The 21,233-nt window shown below is 54.8% G+C and overlaps 1 protein-coding gene across 2 annotated transcripts; it reads right to left on the bottom strand.

The window, feature by feature from the left end:
• Positions 1–1,188: 1,188 nt before the first annotated feature.
• On the bottom strand, positions 1,189–19,959 carry NARF (nuclear prelamin A recognition factor). 2 transcript variants are annotated; one of them, XM_081030077.1, is made up of 13 exons: positions 19,870–19,959; positions 19,504–19,565; positions 18,276–18,356; positions 15,263–15,406; positions 12,239–12,371; positions 10,276–10,410; positions 6,683–6,801; positions 5,085–5,214; positions 4,300–4,363; positions 3,248–3,385; positions 2,867–3,024; positions 1,665–1,912; positions 1,189–1,586 (listed from the first exon to the last, which is right to left on the bottom strand). In XM_081030077.1, the coding sequence occupies exons 2-12, from the start codon at positions 19,528–19,530 to the stop codon at positions 1,671–1,673; spliced, it is 1,371 nt and encodes a 456-aa protein (XP_080886203.1). In that variant the 5' UTR covers positions 19,531–19,565; positions 19,870–19,959; the 3' UTR covers positions 1,189–1,586; positions 1,665–1,670. The 2 variants fall into 2 exon arrangements, with proteins under 2 accessions (XP_080886203.1, XP_080886204.1); XM_081030078.1 differs by having other exon boundaries at positions 1,675–1,912.
• Positions 19,960–21,233: the final 1,274 nt, after the last annotated feature.

Below are 21,233 nucleotides of genomic sequence, written 5' to 3'. Positions count from 1 at the left end.
CACATGCTGTGCCCCCATCGTCCCCGGCAGGAACCCACTCCCCCTCCCCTCCGGTCTGCAGGGACTGTACATCAGGAGAGAGCAGCAGACCTGTCACTGTCAGAGTCAGGCAGCTGAGGCCACAAGGAACAGAGTGGCTCCGCGGGAGTGTGCTGGGCCCGTAACCAGGAGGTCCATGCACCGAATCACCTGCTGGTACAAGGGCCCCTTTTTGTCTGTCACAACCTCTGGCTTCTGGGTCCACAGGCAGCAGAACCCACTCAACCTTTGAACCCTCGCATCCATGTCCATGTCCCCAGGAAAACACACAGGCCCGTCAGCAGATGGTTCCATGGTGTAATGGTCAGCGCCCTGGACTCTGAATCCATGTATCTGAGTTCACATCTCGGTAGAACCTGCATGTGTGAGGGTGTTACCTGCTAACGGTGACAGGGAAGGACGCGCTCCGGCTGTGGGCCAGCTGGTGGCATGGGTGTGGCAAGGGAAGGTACAGCACATGACGGGTGACGGGGGCCCATCTGAGCACATGCCGACCCCGGGCTGGGGAGAGCGGCCTCTGGCTGATGCGACTCATCTCAGACACGCTCGGTATTTGTTCCGTATCCGTCACCAGAGAGTGGAAAGCGGACTGTAAGCAACTGACGCCAAAACGTGCGCTCGCACAAGTCCAGTTACGAAGCCCAATTGTGGGCAGGTGCATGGTAGACAACCAGGTGAAGGCACCTAACATGCCAAGGATTCCCTGTGTGAGGGTCAGGAGGGTGTCGTCACTGTGCACACACCCCTTACGAGAAGCACCCAGGGCTGTCACAAGCATCTCATGTCACGGGAAGGGCCCTGATGAGGATGGGGTCCCGGGTCCGGTAGGTGCCTTTTTGCCAGCACTTTCTGTTGAATTGTTTGTGGGTGAAATGCTGTCTCCCCCTCATTTAAGGCAAGCCCCACGAGCAATGGGTGCAGGGTGAGGGGTCCCATGTGAGGGGTCGCAGGGAGGAGCTTGGGCAGGCTGTCAGGCCTCCCCCACCTCAAGGTGAGTATAGCTTAAAGACTCAACGGAAAAGTGCACGAGGGGGGACCCCTGGCGCCGGTGCCCACAGAGCCCACAGGGAGACGGTCTGGCCCCAGAAGGTACGTGGCCCAGCGCTGCCAGAACTTAAGATTCTTTTTAAGAAAAGCCAGAAATTCAGATTTGTGTAGGAGCCCCCGATTCCAAAAGGTGGCAGTTTATTCATGTTGTGGCAAAACCATTTTCAAGAGTAACATATGTGACTAAAACCAGGAGCCAAACTAGGCGACCCAGGAACACAGCCGCAACCTGCCCGCCCCCACCTGCCGTGCTGGTGTCCATCGGCCTCAGGCACGCGGACGCACCTCTCAGGTCTGTGCGGGCCACTTGGGGATCTTTTCAAGGCTAAGAGACAGAATCTGTCTTCATTCCTGTTCTTTGGGATTTTTCCGTTTTAGGATAAAAGGATACGTAAACTGGGGCGATGTTTCTCACACGACAAAATACTCCAATTGCACACATTACGAAGACAGCGCCACATCAGAGCGAGGGAGCCGTCAACAGGTGGGGGCAGGGAATTCTGGAAACCAAAGTCATGAAAGAAAAGCTGAGCTTTCTTCCGAGTCTCTGCACCCCCCCCCTTGAGCACCGTCTGTACCGGCTGTTACCACTTGATGTCTCGGCTGTGGGCGGGGTGCCCCGGGTCCCCGTAAGCTGTGTGCAGGGTCTCCTGGGCCCGGGGGGAATCAGCCCCACCCAGCCACTCCTGGTACAGCGCCTGCACATGTGCACTGGTCTCTGCAGGCCGCACCGGGATGTGGGCGTAGATGCCTTCCATCTGCCGCAGCAGGGCCTTGTCCGTGCGCCCGTCCTCTGCCTGGGCCTGGCCTCTGCCGCTCAAACACCCTGAAACACAGGCAGGGAGCGCGTTCTCCCCCTTCCGTCTCAAAGGACAGACGGCTCTGGGCAGGAGAGAAATGATGGCCAGAGCTCGAGCTCGGCCCTGGACACGTGTCCCCACGAGGCCTTGGGAACCCTTCCTGTTTCCTGTTCCCTGAAGCTGCTCATGACACGTGTCTACGCAGAACCGAAATAACTCGCTAACCTTTTAAATTTGGGTGGCTGTGTACGCAAATCTGGGTTTCCAGTTTCCCTTGAAATGTATTGAAACCAGGAGAGCACAGAAACTGTTAACAAGCCACCATCTCCAGAGGGTCTGCTTAATGCCTCACTGCACTGGTCCTACCAGGGCTGCACCTGGGAGGAGACAGGGACCCAGGAGCCCACACCAAATGCTGCGGCCTGAACAGAAATCCCTCCCATGTCCACATATGGATGCTACGTGTTTTCAAATGTGTGAGATGATGTCAGGATTTACAGGATAAAAATCAACTTAGAAGAATCTGCAGCCAATTTCCCCTTGGCCAAGCCTCTCTCCACTTGGGTGCTCCCCTGACAGCACCCAACAGTTACCACTTTTGACCTCAAATCTCAAAAAGACACTTGGCCGAGGCAGGGAACTCTGCACACTCCCCGTGAGTGGTCTGCGCCTCCCCTCAGATCCTCAGCCCCCTGCTCCCCCAGCCGAAGCTCTAACTCCAGGGTACAGGTGAGACCGGCCCAGCCCCCATCCCATGGGGCTGCAGGCCTCCTGGGACCCCTCAGCCATCTCACCAGCCACCTCCTGTCCTCAACTCCTCCCCGCCAGGGGCTTCCCAAGGTGACATCTGAGTACCCGCTCTTTCCTCACTAGGTGGGTGTGCAGGAAGGAGAGGCACCATCACGTCACAGCCACTGGGGCAGCGTGCATACTCCCTCAAAGCCATGGGCGCTGAGCGAGCCCCAGGGACCCAGCCTTACCCCCGGCGCAGGCGAGGACCTCCACAAAGTGGTACGGGAACCTGCCCTTCTTCAGCTTCAGGACCATGTTCTGGATGTTCCGAAAGCCGTACGCAGCCGCGAAGCGGAGCAGAACCTCCCCGTCCCTCTCAAGGGTAACTTCCTGGAAGTCTTTGTTCCTGCAAAACGAATACATGGGCTGAGCTGTCACGTCCTCCTGTGGCTTGAGGAGCATTTCCAATCTAAGTTCGGAAGTCTGTGAACAAACACAAACAAGGCCTTTGGATCTTGAGTGGTGTGAGCCCTGTAAATAGGACACCCCCCGGCGTGCACACGCTGGCCTTGGGGACTGTCCCAAGGCAGCACTGAGCACATACGCAGCCTGCGGCCGCCCCTGCGCACCTCAGGGCACGATAGGTGACCTCGCCCACGTCCTCGTTGAACAGCTCTTTGGCCGCATGCCGGAACACGTGTGCCAGGTACCCGTCGGAGCTGGCCCCGTCATGCCGTCTCAGCTCCCCCTCCTCCGGGTCTCCGAACCTCAACAGGCAGACAGAGCGACAGCGACAGTTAGATCAGTGCCCGAGTTTTATGATGCCAGGCCGCCACGGCAAGATGAAATCCTCTCCAAATATCTCAGCTCTGGGCACGTCCCACTTTACTGCATTTTGATGAGCAGCATGAAACCTGTTTGCATCCGAGTCTGAAGTGGGGGGTGGGGGATGTTCAGACTCCTCAGGGAGTCACTTTTCAGCCGCACATGTGCCAGGGTGTGTCCCTCAGGATACGGAGACTGGGACTCTGAGGGTGACTTGAGAACACGCTGGCCTGAGCCCCGGTCAGGATGGGCCGTGCGGTCAGCTGGCTCAGCACAGGCTGTGGCCACGGGCCCTCGGGTGGCTAAAATTCTATAAAGCTCAGTCCAGCCATCCATAAAAGGGCCACAAACAGTCCCCGCGCCACCATCAGAGGACCCGTTGAGTGGCCCATGCGTGCCCCACATGCAGGGGCACCAGTGTCAGCTAGTATCACCACCGACAGCAGGAGCCCAGCCTGCCACTCTCAGGGCCCAGGGACTCAAGGAATCTGTCACCCGGGGGTAGCCACACCTGGAGCAGGTTTAGACGCAAACGTCGGAACAGATGGCGTCTGGGACGGCGGTGCAGGTGATAAATGGGTGGCCCCGCCCCAGACCAGGGACACCCGACGCCCTGCAGCCTCAGAGAATGGCATCCCACACCAAGGACTGCCCACATTCGATTCAAGAGCCAGGATGATGGCCAAGGTTGCAGTGGGGCAGTGCGGTGACATGGGAAGTGGCACCCCAGGTCAGGTGCCACCTGCACCCACATCTCAGCACAGCACGTAAAGCAGGGAGGCCCTGGGCCATGTGACACCAGAGATCACACAGGAGGCCCACCCCCAAGGTGGTCCTCCCTGCAAAAGCCACTTACAGAGTGTCCACAGCAGCGTCTGTCACCGACAGGTCACTTTGCTCCATTATCTGCACGATTTCACCTACAGATGAAGGAGAGGCAGGAGGCGCTGAGAGGACGCAGCCGGCGCAGGCGGAACCTCACACTTGCCCCTTACCTGTGTCCACGTTCTTTTCTTCCTCACAGCAAATTCTAAGTCAAGGTGACCCTGGATGCTGTCCCTCACACAACAAGGAGCCATCTCAAGGACAAAGTAACACTAACAGAATGGAAAATGTGACTAAAACCTCAGAGAAGACTCTTAGTTCCTCTTTGTGCCCTTGAAACGAAGGACTGTGGCAAACAAACCCGCCATGTGTTGTTTCCTGGAAGACTTTGTGGTGGCCTCATGTCACCACAGGATGACTGAAAACACACTGGCAGCATTTACATGACGCCCTGTCTCTGCAATGAGACCGCCGATGCCAGAACACGCCGGCTCCCCTCACACGCAGGTCCCTGAGGAACCTGAGAGCAAACGGGAACCTAAACCAGCCACTGGTGGCGCCAGGTGTGTGTCAGGTGACTGAACACACCATCTCTGTTCCCAGGAAGAGAGGCCAGGGCATGGTTCCCCTAAAACCCACTGTCCACAGCAGGTGGCCTGCGGCCCCCCCTCTGCCCCACTCGCCCTGCCAGTCTCGACCCCATAGCAGCCCACACAGCAGAAGCCTGTCCTGGGCGTCCACGGGCTGGAGCTCCGTGTCAGGGACCCGTGGAGGGTCACTGCCCCTGAAGGTTGCCCTGGCTCCACCCCCTCTCACCTGAGGTCAACACGCAGTCAGCACCCCGGGAACTATGCAAAGTTGTGGGAAAATCTTCTCGAAGGGCCTCCAGCTTCTTGTCATAGCAAGGGGCCACAATGACATGGAAAATTTTGTCTGGGGACAGGTTCTGTGGAGAAGAGCGAGCCCGAGTTCAGGGCTGTGCAGCGTGAGGAGGCCACTCACCACTTCTGCCCAGAGCTCGCCCAAGGCCACCAGCCCCGCTGCCTTCTGGGAGCCGGGCGGCCCTGGTCTGAGCCCGGTCTTCCACAGGCCAAGTTCCTGCCTCACTCCCATCACCCCCCTCGCCCCACCGAGCGCGGCACCAGGCCCACAGGGTGCTGTCGTACTCTCAGCGGCCTGGGGACTTGCAGGGAGAGCTTGGGAAGCTGAGCCCGTTTCCCCTGAACTGTGTGCACGGTGACCAAACATGGCAGAATAAGCCACTGCTGGACTATTACTGAACACCCTGACTTTCCAGACACTTCCTAAGGGACACCTGCCTGAGCTGTCCCACCCTGTGCCCACGGCTGGGCCAGAATTTGGTGGCAACGCCACCAGGAGCCAGTAGCTGCCAAGTGAATTTCGAGGCGAGGCCTGGGAGGAAAGGCCTACTGAGGCCGGGGCAGAGCCCGAGAAGGACGTCCTTCCCTCGTCGCAAGGCTCCAGAAAGCGTGCCCGGCGACCCCTCAGCAGGACTGCAGGACTGACGGGCAGCATTTAGGATGAGACACTCCTGAGCTCCTGGGAACAGTGGGGGTGGGGCAAGCCGAGGTAGAAATCCTACACCTCATTTTCCTGTCCCCCAAATTGAACACACACACGGATATCACATTTATAACTGGTGATTTTACAAACAGATCAGGTAGAAAGGAAACACTCCCTATCGCTGAACAAAGCTGCCAGGACTGTGTGGCTTTAAGCAGACTTCAGGAGACTGAAACACGCCTGCTGTCCAGTCTCTCCAGTTCCCACAGTGCCCGACGACGTTTGCTCCCTGAGGAAACTGTCATCTGACTGAGGACGACACGTGGGAAGCTCCCAAAGACCCAGGAGGAGGGCCATGTTGTGGGTTGCACTGAGGCGCCAGGGAGCTCCGGGAAGACCAGGCCTTGCTACTTCCAGTCCCCGGAGGCAGCCCCGTTTTGCAAGCCGGTGGTCTGAGTTGGGGCTGGGAGAGGGAAGGGGACAGTACAGTGACCAGCTGAAGACAGGGTGCCACACCTAGTGGTGGTAGGGGACCCTGGGCAGCCAAGGGCCCTGGGAAGAACTCGAAGGGCAAGGTAGGGCCTCCGGAGTCCGGTGGGAGTTCCCGTGGTGTCAGGATGGATGTGGCCAAGGCCAGCAGACATCTGCTCACTGCGGTCTGCAGAAAGGCCAGGGCGGTGGCCACACGGGACCTCCTTGGTGTGTGCTTCTCCGGGCGAGGCCCAGGAGCAGGGTGGGCACTGTTTCCACTTGGCCTGGGGCTGAGAGCGCCCGGCTGTGCCCAATGGGAGCCCGCAGCCCCGCTCGCCCTCAGCTCCCAGCACCAGCCGGCCCCCACGTGGAAGCCAGGGCCCTGACCCATGCCGCTCTCCGGGAAGAGGTTGGCTCACCTGCCGTCTGGCGAAGTAATCCTTCACCAGAGAGCCCATGATCTGCTGGGGAGACTTGGCAGTGCAGAGGTGGGGGGTGATGGGGTGACCCAGCACCCGCTCAGCGTACCGGACCCAGCCTGCGGACAGAACGGGTCGTGTCAGCTCCTCAGGGCTGCTTCCTCCTGCTTCCCATCACACCCCAGGGATTCAGAGCTCCTGAGACCCCATCCCCCCGGCGGAAGCTGGGACACCTCTTCCTTAGCTCGCCACAACGGTCAACAGACCCCTCCCCGAAGCTGTTGCCACCTCAGCAGCTGGGGCCGTGGGAATCCCAGGGACATGTTCCCAGCCTGCAGGGTGCTGGGCACAGGCGCCTCTGTGAGCCCCAGACCAAAGGACAGAGTGTGAGGGAGAGCCAGGACAGCTGGTCCCCCAAAAGACAGGGGAAAGCTCCCAAAGGGTTGGCTCCAAGGCAGAGGCCCAGCCTGCCTGGTTCCAGCTCCACCCCACCAGCTGCGAACTTATTCCCATAGCCATGCCCCCTGGGCACACTGCTGCTGCTGTGGGTGCCAAGGGTAGGCACAGGTCAGAGGTCAGCAGACCAACAGGCCACTCCCTTCTCCCGCTGGGCCTGGTCTGGTGAGGGCATCTCGGGACACCTGCTGACCCTGCAGATGGGCGTGTACACCAAGGGGTGTGGGCAGAACCCTGGGGCAACCGACTGCCCATTCCCCTGCTGGGGAAGAGCTGCAGGCACCAGACTCGACAATCCCTGAACAAACTCTCACACCATGCTGTGACCTGCATGCAGGCCTGAGCGCACTCAGGAAACAGCCATGGTGACCCACAGAAGCCCCTATGAAGTGCACTGGAGTGGGGCTCTCCTCGTCCCCAACTCTGCATGTGTGTGTGCACCAGCTTACCTTAAAGAACAACTACCGCGAACAACAGCGCCGTTGGCCCAGGCATTATAGCCTCGGGGCTGGCCTTGCAGGGTCCCGCCCACCCTGGTCTCAGCCCAGCTGCCAGCAGCCCCAGACGCAGCTATCAGGCAGATGGCATCTGTGCTGTGGGCATGCTTGCTATGTGCTGGGAAGGCTTCCAAGGCCTGGGCCACCACACAAGATCAGGCCAAACTCCAGGAGACACGAGCCGGGGCCCTCAGAGAAGCCGGGCCTGAGGGGAACAGGCTGAGCAGGGGTGCGGGGGAGAGACCAGGACCCATGGCCCACAGCGCCTGGCACCTGAAGCCAGACGGGCTAGCGCCTTCCCAGGGACACCTGTGATCAGCACCTCATGACTGAGCAGGGCAGGGGGCAGAGACGCCACCTGGAGTCCCCGCTGCGAGCTGCATGGCAGCACGGTCATGCTGAGAGCCACCCCCTTCTCAGTGACCATCTCCGAGGGCACGAGAGGGTAATGTGCTCAGAGCAGTGGACCAGCACGCAGCCAGCCACTCTCCAGATACTCTGCTGGGGTCAGAGAGCCAACTTCCCGCAATTCTGCCCATGAGCACTCAAACCGCGGGGTCTCACAAGGCCCCTCCAGGCTGAGCAGCTCAAACGCCCCCTTCCTCTGCTGGGCCAAGGGGCAGCCGGCAGGGGCATCGCATCGGTGTGGCCCAGTCCCAGCCTGGACTTGGCGTGTGGGGAAGCCAACACAGGCTCGCCCGCCACAGTCCGGTTCTACCTACCAGGTCACGTCACCTGACCTTGGTGCTGCTTTAGGTTCCTTAAGTTGTCAGGGAGGCAAAAATGACAACGCCAAATTATAGACAAAGTTAGTTTTGAACCAGATCTCACCCCACCTCCCTGAATTTGAGAGGGGCGTACCTGAACGGTTAGTTTTGACACGCTGAGGTACTAGAGCTCTGAGAGGAGAATGCAGGATATTCTATAGGCCCCAAACCTGTAAGTAAATAGCCCTGCACAGCTCAATGAGACGACCGAATGCAGCAAAGATCAGGCTGGTGAGGCGGGAGTGGCTGGCACACAGCAGGCAAAGGGGCTGAAGGAGGCGGGAGCTTTGGGACGGACGGGGCTCCCAGCAGCACCATGCTCACTCGCTCAGTCACTGGGGGGGAGGGGCGCAGAGGGCTCCCTGGGTCCTGTGGGAATGAGGGAATGAACTGGCTGCTGGTGGCCCAGGGTTCCTGCCTCGCCAGCAGGGGAGGCGTCCTCCTAGGCTCTGCCCCAGCAGGGCCTCCCCCAAGAGGGTCCACAGACAATCTGCTTTGGTGTCAGAAGGCACGGGCTTTCCAACACATCCTGCTGCCCTAGGGGCACAGGCCAATTCTGGGCAGCTCACACTGCTTCCTCCTTGGCTGGGTGGGACCAAGCCACAATGACCAGCTGCACACGGCACTGAGTGACGGGCCCCACAAGGAGAGCATGAGACCCGGGCTGGGGCCCACATAGACACCAGAGACCTTGGAAGGTGCCTGCGAGCCGGGTGATTCCCGAGCCCTGCACACCTGCACGACACCTGCAGTGACGCACTGCAGGGGTGGATACCACAGGCAGCAGCGTTTGCTCTGAGCCATGGGCCACACTGAGGCCTCGGACACAGAAATTGGTCCCGATGCCTGGGAGACCCGGGAGCATCCCTGAGTCACTTTCCTAGGACAAACCAGGCACCGGGGACAAGCCCCAGTGAAGTGGAGCACATCCCATGGTGAACGACACAGCTCAGCCCGTGCACGAACCATGCGGCCTCTTGCACGGACGGCCCATCTCATCTTCATGGTTTTCTCAGGGGGTGGGAAGTATTTCCAAGTTCTACGCAACCGTAGTATAAACATTCTACATTAATAGAGCATACACCTCATGATCGACCGGTGACATAAAATGCTAGAGAAATCTAGAACCCTGAGAGGATAAAGTGAGGATAGAAACATGAAGAAAATCTAAAACTTGTGTAGCCCACAATTAGCTTCGACAGAGCTGCTTTCCTTTGCTCTCACAGAGCTCATGTTTTTAGAAATAAATTGTCACTAAACGTCGTTGACCAGTACAGCACTTTCTTCCTTCTTCCCTATGCATTGTCTCGTTCCAAAATTTCTACTTTTCCAGAACTAAAAAGCCTGTGATAAGTTATGTCTGTACCTCAGGAACCAGACTCTACACTAATACCAATTAGACTGGTTTAAAAAGTGCTGCCAGATAGAACCTCAGTTTCAACGTAAACCAATCTTTTTATTCCATAATTTTTACTTAAGCTGGCAAAGAATAGGTGCGTGTTCGCCATATCATCTATAATCATTTGGCTGTCTGAAATGTCATACTTTTGAGAGAAAATAGGTTTACTTTTCCTAATACATAATGTTTGCCTCAGAAACTTTAGAAATACGGATAAATGCAGACACTAACACTCAGTTGTTAGGTCTCCCCCGACCCCACCCGCACCCCCCAGTCAAACCACCCAGAACTAATGAGTATGTTGAGTGACATGAAATTGTGCACGAGGCCCAAACCCCTCCCCCTGGTCTAGGAGGCCAAGTGGGCTGGGCCTACTGACCTCTGAGCTCACCCACTGCGCAGCCCGCCCCCAGGCAGCCTGTGTAAAGGGTGCTTCAGACGGGTGGAGCCACTGCGGCTGGCCCGGGCACTCACCAGGACAGGCGGAGGTCAGCATGGGTAATGCGGGCTGCTCCTCACTGTGCTGGTGGTACCGACGCACGAATTCTCTCTGGCTTTCCAGGATGCTGAAGTCCGCAGCTATCGTTGTGTCGAACACATAGTGCACCCCTGTAGGGGAGGGGGGCTCAGCTTCACATCGCTGCCCAGGGCCTGTCCCCTGAGAGACCAACTGAGAGAACAGGTTCTGCAGGCAGCCTCCTGAGCCTGTGTCACCTCCTGAGCCTGTGTCACCTCCTGAGCTGTCACCCTCCTGAGCCAGGGTCACCTCCTGAGCTAGCAGTCACCCTAGTGAGCAGTCACCCTCGGCTCTCATTTCCATCACTACTGTGGACGTACAGGGCTGTGCACTTTTTTTAAATCAATAGCACATATTTTCCGCAATAAAATAGGTATGTTCTCTCCTCTGCTCTCTCTCTTTCTCTCCACCTATATTTATGTAAACACCGTACCGTGCTCCCCATATAAATTACAGTGTTACCTCGGTTTTCTAACGTGATCCGTTCCGGAAGACCGTTCGATTTATGAAATGTTCGAAAACAGAGGCACGGTTTCCACATAGAAAGTAATGCAAAATGGATTAATCCGTTCCAGGCCTTTAAAGTCAACCCCTAAAACTGAAAATTTAGCATGATACCATAGATGCATAAAATTTACGGCGTACGTAAACCAAAATGTTCTTCAACGGAGACGTTTGAAAACCGAGGTGCCACTCTAATGGAGTATTATCCGGGACCAGCAGCATTTCCTTTCAATTCACTGGTTAAACTAAATTCCAGTCTGTAATGGTCTCTGACATCTTTAAAATAAATGAGTAAACTGATTAAGCCTATCTTTATGATGGTCTTAATTTTATGTTGATTTTTAACAAGCTATCTTTTTCTTAATAAATGTTCTTAAAGTTGGCAAATAAACCCAAGGAATAAGAATTTACTTTCAATAATTACACTAAAATTCTTTAAGCAAATAATTTTCATATTTGCAGCCAGTCTAAATCTTAAAAGCAGCTAGTTATTCTTAAAAAGAAATAAAATCGATATTCTAAGTATCATCTTAGAGCATCACCTAGAAATTGGTCTGTGAATACCTTCTCATTATTAGTATAAAGTACCCAACTACTTATTTTCAAAAATGTCAAAATTGGGCCCTTCCCTGAGATGGCACAGCATCTAATAACTTCGATCTTCGGGAAAGCTAAGATGGGATCGTAACTGCGCCTCAGTCTTGGCAGTACGCTGCGCCATGGGAAGCCGCTGAGCACCGAGCGAGCTCAGGGGCAGTGAGGCCGGCTGCCTCGCCATCTGTTTCATCAGTAACCCAATGGGTTTACGTGTCTAACAGGCCACTGAGGACTAACAAGATTCATATTTGGCCAACGGCTCAAGGTGTCCTCTCTGAGCTTGCCTGTTGGTGGCCGTGTACGAGGACGCTCTGGGGCCAGAAAAGTCCGCCAAGGGCAGGGGGCTGTGCTAGGCTACCAGCAGATGACACGTCCCAGTGTTCATTCACAGCCGAGACCTGACCAACTTTCGCTCCTCACACAATGGACACAGCCCATCCCTTTCTGCTCTGCTCTCGAGCTTCCTAGGAAACCAGACATCGGTCATTGCAGACAGGATTCTCCATCAAATAAACGCCCTCCATGCCCCGCCGAGCAGGCGTGGAGTCCCCCACGCGTCCCCGGCCACCCTGTGCAAAGATGGTCACTTGCCACTCCCGAAGGGGCCATTCCGGCAGTAACACAACACCTGTCTGCACAACAAGCGGGTAAATGACACGCATCTACCACGGTCACAGGCAGGGTCCTCTTACAGCCCTCAACTCTCATGGAAGTTCTTCCCTGGCCTGTGCCCTTGAAAACTGAACTCGAGAAATAAGAAGGGCATATACAAACTCGAGTTATAGATTCACAGTTGTAGTTATAGCGAGGGCGCCTCACCAAGACTTTTGAGGAAGCCACAGAGTCTTCTAGACGCATCAGTCACACTGAGGCTGAATTTAGCAGCAAAATAAGGCAGAGACTGAGGACACACTGACACGGCCAGCACCTTGTGCAGTGAGGAGTCACATTTCTAGGAGAAACAGAGAAGAATGTCATATATGTGGGGTCACACAGGGTATGGAAAAGAGACACTATAATAAACAGTCCAGAACAAACAGAACACGACAGATGTTCTATGAAAAGATTAGTAAATAGAGAAACACTGGCAAGTGTAACTAAAGAAAAAAGAGGAAAAAGTTAGGGTTAGAAAGTAGGACATCCCAAGAGATTCTGTCAATTTTTATAAAAATTTCATATTAAAATGCAAATATCTGGAAGAAAATGATTAATTTTAAAGGAAAAACATAAATTACAACATTGGCCCATATGTAACTGAAATGACTCATAACAGTGAAAAATACACTCACTGAAACGGTGCCCAGAGATCTGTCCCCTAAAAGGCCTCAAGCCCAAGTTGTTTAGTTGCAAATTTTAACACAGTTTTAAGGAGCCTGACCCAGTGCTTCCTGTCCCTCTGCCAGATGCCCTGCCAGGGTATTTCCAGGGTTCACTCACTTCATTCTCACTCAAATGTCACTTGCTCTGAGGAGGGAGCCAGTTTATGACCAGGAGGGGATCAGCTGTGCCCAGAGCCAGGCTGAGCAGAGAAAAGAAACTGCTTCTCCTGGACGACAGCCCTGGGAGGCTGACTCAGCCAAGCCCAGAACCGCCCCTACTTCTAAGCTTTCAGTTTCATGAAATAACCATTTCCTTGTCACTCATGCCAGTTTGAGTGGGTACCCATTATCTGGAGCTGAAATACTGACTGATACGTGTATCTACCAGAAGTTTCTGCAAACATCTATTTCATCATAAAGTTTTACAAGCATTTTCACTGGAGTCTGAAACCAGAGGTTAGTGCTATCTATCACCACTGTTACTTGAGAGTGATTCCAAGGTCCTAAACGACATCATCTGAAAAAAAGGTATAAGAGGTATATGGGTTGGAAGAGATAAAGTTTATTATTTGTAGTCAACAAACCCACAAACCTAAGATAATCCAGGAAACTATTAGCATATTAAGTTTACAAAACAGCCCTGAAGATCAACAGCTTTCAACACATCAATAATAACTGACTGTGCAGAAGGTAACAGAATAAAACGTAATATGTAACAAAACAACAATGAAACTCCAATCACATCAAGAACCAATTACAGATACAGAGAACTGAGGAATAACCTGATACAAACATTTATGGGGAAAATTGTCGCCCTTCGCTGACGGTCACACAGAGAGCACGTCCACAGATGAAAAGACTATAGGTGAAAAACCACTTCCCCCACACTAACCTATAAATTCAATGCAACTCCAGTCAAAGTCCTACAAGTAACGTAGGGTAATGTAAGATTAGCCAAGAAAATCAACAGAAACATGGGCCCAGGTATCAGGGCACCTAAAAATAAAACACGTAAACCATACGTATGTTTCACAGTGAGAAAGGTTTTCTTCTAAAATGCAAATTAAACACCATGGGGAGAAGACTGACGTACATAGTTCCGTGGAATGAGACAACTCAGGTGTGAAGGAGGCATCGTACACCAGAAGACGAGCGACAGAAAGGACCTGGGCCATGTGTAACGGGGGTCCCGGGCTGCAGGCTGAGGACGCCGAGCAGCACAGCAGTTCCTGGGGCTTGTGGGGCCAGCTCACCTCTGGGTGTCCCCACGGGAGAGCACAACCCTCCAAGTTGTCATGTGCCTAGAGGCAGGGTTTTGTTGCTAGCAGCTGAATGCAATTTTGAGCTAACACAGAGTATAAACATTCAGCATAAAACGTAAATGGTCAGTAAATGTGTCCACGACCCTCAGGCTCACTGATCAGCAAGAACGTGCAAGTGAGATCTTTCCTACCGCCAGAGCGGGAAGCACGTGAGCCTGCTATCGGTGTGACCAAGAGAGCTGGGCCCCGGTGTTCTCATCTATCGCTGTGGGAGCATAAGGGACAGCCACTTCTAAAGGTCTCTGGCAGACGCTGCCGACCCCACGGAGTCTGAAGTCTGCGGGGGTCCCACAGAGGGTCCCACGGCCTCAGCTGTAATAACTGTTTCACATCATAAAATACCGAAACCATGTGGTTCCAGAGGACGAGAGTGAGCAGGTAGGACAGGTGTACACGGTGAACATGGCCAACAGGGTGAGGATCTCCTGGTTCAGATTCTGCCCTGCTGCCCACCAGGGAGGGCACATCCAGACCCAATGAATGCTGACAACAGAAACACACGTATTTCTGTGTGAACGTGGGACTTGTCGGGGACATGCCACAGGATGGGTGGCAAACACTGAGAAGCCTGCTTGACTCTGCCAAACTCTGCACACCCAGCATCGCCTGGACAGCAACAAGGGCTCCACGTGACACCTGCGCAGCCATGTGGGCAGGGGCACTTCCTGTGAGCAGTAGTAGGAGCGGGGCAAACCGAGGGGCGTGCTGCCAGTTCATCTGCCTTCATCTTTCCTTCCTTTTCCTCTCACCTGTCTTCCAGTCAGGAGGGCCGTTTCCAGAAGCCGAGTGACCCTGGGCTTTCTGGAGGTCTGCAGAGCCTCGCCCCAGCCTGGGGAGCCCATCAGGACAGAATCCCACCTCTGAGAATGCCCCCGAGGCCTATCCACATCAGCTCAGCCACTGTGTCATCCCATGATGCCGGAAACGCCACCATTGTGTGACCTCGCACGGCCACAGCCTCCCCCAAGCCGGGGAGCCTAGTCGGTGGTACGGCCACAGCCCTTGCCCAAGTCAGTGAGGGAGAGTGACTCTGGGCCATTTGATTTTGTTCTGATGGGGAGAGGCTCTGGAGAGGACTGACTATGGCAGGGGACACGGGGCCAGGGCCAATCTGTGTGCACCATGTCCCAGCAGAGACTTCTGAAGCCCGGACCCCCACCCGCCTCCTCCAGGCTATGGTGCCGAGCACCCGGACCCCATACCTTATTAAGGTTCAGAACACGGAAGAAGTCCTTGGCGTTCTGCTGGGAAACCTGGACTCCTTCCTCTTCAGTCACGCAGCTGTCACACGCCAGGCAGTCACTCAGAAATATCTTGGCATCAGCCAACTTGTGGAATTCTCCCTTCTGTGAAAGAAAGATGCTGTTTTGGCCTGATTCCTCAACAAGAGCTCTGTATCACGTGCTTCTTCAGGGAGAGTAACAGCACAAGCACTGACACACCTGGACAACACCGGGGCCAGGCCCAGCACTCCCGGTGATAGAGGGAAACAGGGCCTGGGTGCAGCCCACAGTGACTCCAGGGCGTCTCACAGGTGACCACGGGAGCAGACCAGCACTGTCACCAGGCAGGAGGAAGCCTGCACTCCTCTGTCCTGGGAGCTCGTCCCTCCTCCTCCCCACACCCCCTACTCTGTCCCTCGGGGACTCCTGCTGTGGTCCAGCCCCCACTGCCTGGTGAGCTCCCCCAGCCCTACGGTGCCCACGGAAGCTCCCTGCCGGCACCGGCACTCCACGTACAACAGAGCCCTTTGCCACCCAGGCCTGAACTGTGGACACTCAGTAACAGTCAGTCCGCTTAGCTGTTCGCCCAGACTACAAACCTTGGCACCCACCTGTGGCCCCTCATCTCTCCTGACTGGCGCTCACTCTGCAGCCTGAGGCGCGCTAAAACACCCAAGGTCTAAGACACAAGCCATCCCCCTCTGCTCAGAGGGCCTCTCCACACAGCTGGTGGCCCTTTCCCTGTCGCTCCCCATGGCTTTCACTTCCAGCCATACTGGCCCCAGAGGCTCTGGGTCTCCACCTGCGGGAAATGCTTCACGAGCCCAGCCCACCTCTTGGGCACTCAGAGACACCGGCTGGAACGGCCCTGCTCAGCTGGCATTCACGTATTGTCTCTCGTCCATGAAACGCAAGCTCTGGGGATAGGAACCGGGACTCGTTCCCTGCGGTTCCCCAGCACCTCCAAGAGTCCCTGCATACTGAAGGAGCTCAATAAATGTTTGCTGGATGAATACGCAAACATCGTGAAGCCTACTGGAGCCATTTCAACAAGTCACTGCGAGCTCCTGACAGCTGTGCATTTATTTTTCCTTCAAACATGACTTGGTAACAGATGGCTCCGGGTGGGCCCCTCCTGTGGGCCCCTCCCGACACCACCCTCCTCCCACCTGCCTGAGCGTCACTGTGCAGCTCGCCCTGGGACCTCATTACATTGCGGACGCACGCTCACGGGGTCTGGACGGGCCCCTGAATATGCACTTCTAAGGTGGTAGTGGCACAGAATGGGGCAGGGGGTCCAGAGCTGCGGCGCCAAGGGTCTGCAGCATGTGGCCTGGCACACAGCAGGTGCCTCATGGGTACGTGGAGCAGCACTGAGAATCCTGCCTCCACTGCCCTGCAGAGGTGCCCCCCCAGACCCCGCACCGTCGCGCCAGCAGCACCTCCCGCAGCAGCCTGCCTGCGCACGGCACAGAGCCTCCTGCAGAAGTTCACCGGCCAGGCCTCACGCTGCCTCCTCTGTCCCCGCCTGCGTCCTCAACACACGCGCTCTGCAGAAGCCTGTGTATCACCCCTCCCCCAACCAGCCTCCCTCCCAGCTCCACACCAGCACCCCAAAGAACTCGGCCCACGAAGCTCAGACCACTCGGTTCCATGTGCTGCGCCCTCTCTTGCTTTTGTCACTCTGACTGGCCCACCCAGGCCCCACTACCGTCTGCCTTCATGTGGCTTTTTTCGATACTCCCTGTGCTCCACCAGCTGAGGTTGCCCTCCATCACCTGCCCCCAAACACATCTGATCTGTCCCCCTTGTCCAGACAGCCTCAATGGCTCCCACCGGCTTTCCCCCAGACCACTCTGTGCCTGGTGGGCTCATGTCCCACCCCCAATCCTCACCACCCTGGGGCCGAGTCCAGTAGCCCCTTCCCTGCCCATCAGGACAGGATGTCCACCCACTGAGCTGGCGGGGCGTCCACTTAGGCTGTGTATACATGTTATCTCACTGTCACCACAGCCCTGGGGGGTGGGGAGAAGTAACCTAAGTCCCTATGTCCCTGATAAGGAAACTGGGGCTCTCAGGGTAAGCTGTCCATCTAAGGTGATGCAGCCGGAGGGCGGGCGGGGAGGCCCCAGCCCACTGCTCCAGGTCGCAGGCCCAAGCACTCTATGCCCTCTTCTGCCTTAGTGCCTCAGTGCCTGTTTGTCAGCCCCTGCCACCCGCTAAGCCCTCTAGTCGCACAGCAGTGGGGGACACAGAGGGACCCGGACCCACACCTGTCACACAGTCACATCAGGACTGCCAACCTAAAGAGAACACCTGTGCCTGCTTCCCCGTGCTGCTAATTCTCTACTTGTAAAACCGGTACCAGGACTGCCTAGGGGATGACGTGACCTCAACCCCCATCGCATCCTTCTCTCTGTAAATGGGACAACAGTAGGGCTTAGTTGAAGTGCTGGTTCTGAGTGTGAAATGAGATCGCACGGAGAAAGCACTTCCTCTGGTGCCCAGCTCAGGGTATGTGCCTCAAAAGCCAGCACTACCAGCTAAGGAGGATTTAAAAACTCCAGAAGTGAGAGAAGAAACCATTAGAAAAATACACTTACAGAACCGTAAGACCTGAATCACTGTGTAAATTACCTACCTAGACCACCCTTTTATAGAATAGAACTTTTCATTAAAAGCAGAATTGGAGCTTTAAACATTACACCATCACTTTTAATGAATGACCAAGGATGGCATTTTCTTTTGTTCCTAACGCAGTTTGTGTTGGTGTACTCTGAGAAGACAGCCCTCTCACCCTGACGGTCCAGGTGCCTGCACCTGACTGAGGAGCCTTTCTGCCTCCAGGCAGGGGCTCGGCTTTAGCCCACTCATTCCTCACATCTTTCTTTCTTAGAGCAATGATGTGTGCAGCCACGTGAGTTCCCAAAGATGAGAAAACCAGCAGCTACTGTTTACTCCAGGCTGATACAGAACTGAAGAATCTACTTGCCTCTCCATTCTCCTGCGCCGGACTCGGAACATCAACTGATGCATTCTGTTGGTCATCGGTTTTTGTTTTTTTACTACATTCCTTGAAAAGGCAAAGGAACAAATGAAAGAGGTTTTAATGTGACTCAATTTTTTTTTAAATGTGCATGCTCTCTGATCAATTAACCTCACGTCTAGAAATCTTTCCTAAAGAAATAAAAGCGCCTGTCCTTGTGAATGCATAGGGACACACACACACACACACCACTGTATCTGTATCGTTCACGTTAACTGAAAACTGGCAGCAATGTGCCTTCTGTCAACCGGTGAATTAGTGCCCGACTACCTGGACACCTGTATACTTACAATACAATGACCTAGAAGAAGATGAAATGCTCTCAAGAAGCATTTCTTATACAATATTAGGTTTAAAAGGGGCAACTGATAGAATAATAGGATGTGACCCAATTTTTGGAAAAACAAACAAAACAAAAAAAATCCCTCCGCTGCACTGTATGGTTTCATGTTACCACAGGATGGGAACAAGGTGACACGGTCTCCCAGGTGGAGAGGACCAGCCTATGCTTCCTTCCTACACTTCTGTACTGTTCCGTTACTATAAGCACTTACGTTTTTAGGAAGTATAAAAACCCATCAAAAACACGACCAATTGTTCACATCAAGAGCAGTGCTCGCTGTGACTGCCCTGCGGGTAACAGCTTGGTTTGCTTTTCTGCGGTTCCCGGCTTCGGGGATACCCCGAGCGGGTGGCAAGCGCACTGACAGCTCGAGAGACAGCAGCGCCCAAAGGTAACGCTAACCGGAGGGCGCCCGCAGAGAAACCCGACACGCACGCAGCAGCCCCACGCGCCCGGCCACGCGCGGTCCGGGCCCGCCCCGGCTGCTCCGAGCTCCGAGCCGCCCCGCCCTCGCGCAGCCGCCCGCCGGCCGCTCGGGCTGCTGCACGGTGACCGCCCAGGTCTGACCCCCGGGGGCGCTCGGCGAAGCGACGCGGAGGCCCAGGCCCTCGCAGCTGCGAGTCCGGGACGGCGGGCGGGCGGCGCCAGCGCGCCCCCGCCCAAGCTCGCCGAGCCGCCCGCTCTGAAGACAAGCGCTCCAGGGCCGGTCAGCGAGCAGCCCCGGCGCCCCGAGCCCTCACTCAGCCGCAGCCCCCGACCCGGGGGCCGACCCCCGACCCGACCCCCTGCCGGACGGCGCGTCGGGCCGCAGCCGGAGCGCACGGGGCCCACCTTCCGCGTGCAGTGCTCACACTTCATCTGGAGCGGGGTGGGCGAGGGCCGGGGTGCGTGACCTGCGGGAAGAAGCAACGGGAAACTCGGTCACCGCCGCCGGCCGCCCGCCGCCCTTTGTTGTCTTCGCCCCGGCGCGGCCCCACCCAGCGGCTCCGCTCCGCCAATAAGGGAGCCGAAGAGGGACGGGCCCGGCCCTGGAGCCAATCGGAGTGTGCGGGGGCGGAGCGAGGCCCGCCTCATTCGGCCGCCCCGGAGGTCGGGGCCGCTTTTCGCGCGGCGGCGCGGAGTGAACTAGTGTCCGAGGCAGTGAGACGTGTTTGTACCGCGGCCCTGGGGGTCGTCAGCTCCGTGCCGGTCACGCACCTGTTTTCTGGTGCTGGCCCGGCGGAGACGGCGCCGCCCCAGCGAGGAGAGGAGAAGGCGCGGCCCCGGCCGGCCGCCATTGCCTCCCCGAGGCGCATCACGTAGGCCGGCGAGGCGGCAGTGCGCACGCGCGGCGGTACTTGGAGGGCACGTGGTCCGCCCGAGCACGAGGATGGTGTGAAGTGTGCGCTGCCGAGCACTGGTGTCTGGTCTGCATTACAGCGGGCGCGTTGGGGATTCAGCCCTTACACTTTACAAAGAATATTCTTTCTCCAAATGATACCACTGTGCAGGGCTAAATGAAAATGGACTCTTAATGTCACACATTTTATAAAACCAGTGCATACTCACACAGGACAATTAGAAATGGGAGCATGCTTGGAAGAGTTCAGTGAAGAGTAAGAAAAGCAACTTGTGTCTGTCTTTATGAAACACCAGGCGTCCTCAGGAATCCCAGAACTTTGCGGTCACAGAGATCAACAAAATATGTATGGGTATTCCAGGTCCCAGAAACCTGACTAGGATCTTTTAATTTTTTCCCCATTAATTTTTTTATTTATTTACAGAATTTTTGGTTAATACAGCTTTTTACAAATTGAATTCAGCTATCAACTGGCTGCCAGATTAACGTTCTGCATTGTTCAAATCCATGTCAGCATTTCTCAGAAAACACCTTCCTTCAATTTTCAGCATAAGAGGATAACTTTAGGTTATCATTGTATATATTTTTGTTAATGATTTTAAAATAAACAATACTATTATCATGTGTGAAAAAAGCAAATTACACTTACTTAATTTAATCAAAAATATAGTGTCCAGGTTTCCCCAATCATCTAATTCTTTTTTTTAGTTTAAATTGGGATCTAAACAAGGTCAAATATGTTCTAATAGTCTATATTACAATTTGTTTTTGTATTTCTTAAGCTCTCTCTTTTAAAAAAAGTTGTTTTGTTCTAAAATAACTTGATCACTTAGAAGTTGCACAGGTAGTACAGAGAAGTCTGTGTCTTATGTCTGTATCTTTGTTTTGTTTTAAATGTGTAGGTTCCATTCCAGAAATCAGATTGTTCACCTAGGGTTTCTTGCAATTACTGACTGCATCCTTCTGGAGTCCTTTAGTATACCTTTGCCCTCTGAATTTACAGTAAAGGGTAATTGGAACATTCTAGTGGCTTGATCCTAGGTTAATTTTTTTTTTTTTTGGCAAGACTACTTCATAGATGCTGTTGTGTAATTCCATTAGAAGTTTCTACTTTTTGTGATGTTAATTACCAGCCATTGATGAAATTGCCTAGCTCGATTAATCCACCCACCCATCCATCCATTAGTGTGATATTTAAATCCATTTGTTCTTTATTTATTAG

Source organism: Rhinolophus hipposideros (genome assembly GCF_964194185.1).
Source record: "Rhinolophus hipposideros genome assembly, chromosome: 20".
NCBI classification, from domain to species: domain Eukaryota; kingdom Metazoa; phylum Chordata; class Mammalia; order Chiroptera; family Rhinolophidae; genus Rhinolophus; species Rhinolophus hipposideros.
Note: the sequence above shows the minus strand (reverse complement) of the source record. Positions and strands in the feature narration are given on the sequence as shown.

Coding starts and splice junctions, on each gene's coding strand:
- NARF (XM_081030077.1), bottom strand. CDS start 19,530: ATGAAGTGTGAGCACTGCACGCGGAAG. Junction 3,386..4,299: donor GACGCTGCTGTGGACACTCT/GTAAGTGGCTTT, acceptor CTGCCTGTTGAG/GTTCGGAGACCCGGAGGAGG. Junction 1,913..2,866: donor GGTCCTCGCCTGCGCCGGGG/GTAAGGCTGGGT, acceptor CCTGTGTTTCAG/GGTGTTTGAGCGGCAGAGGC.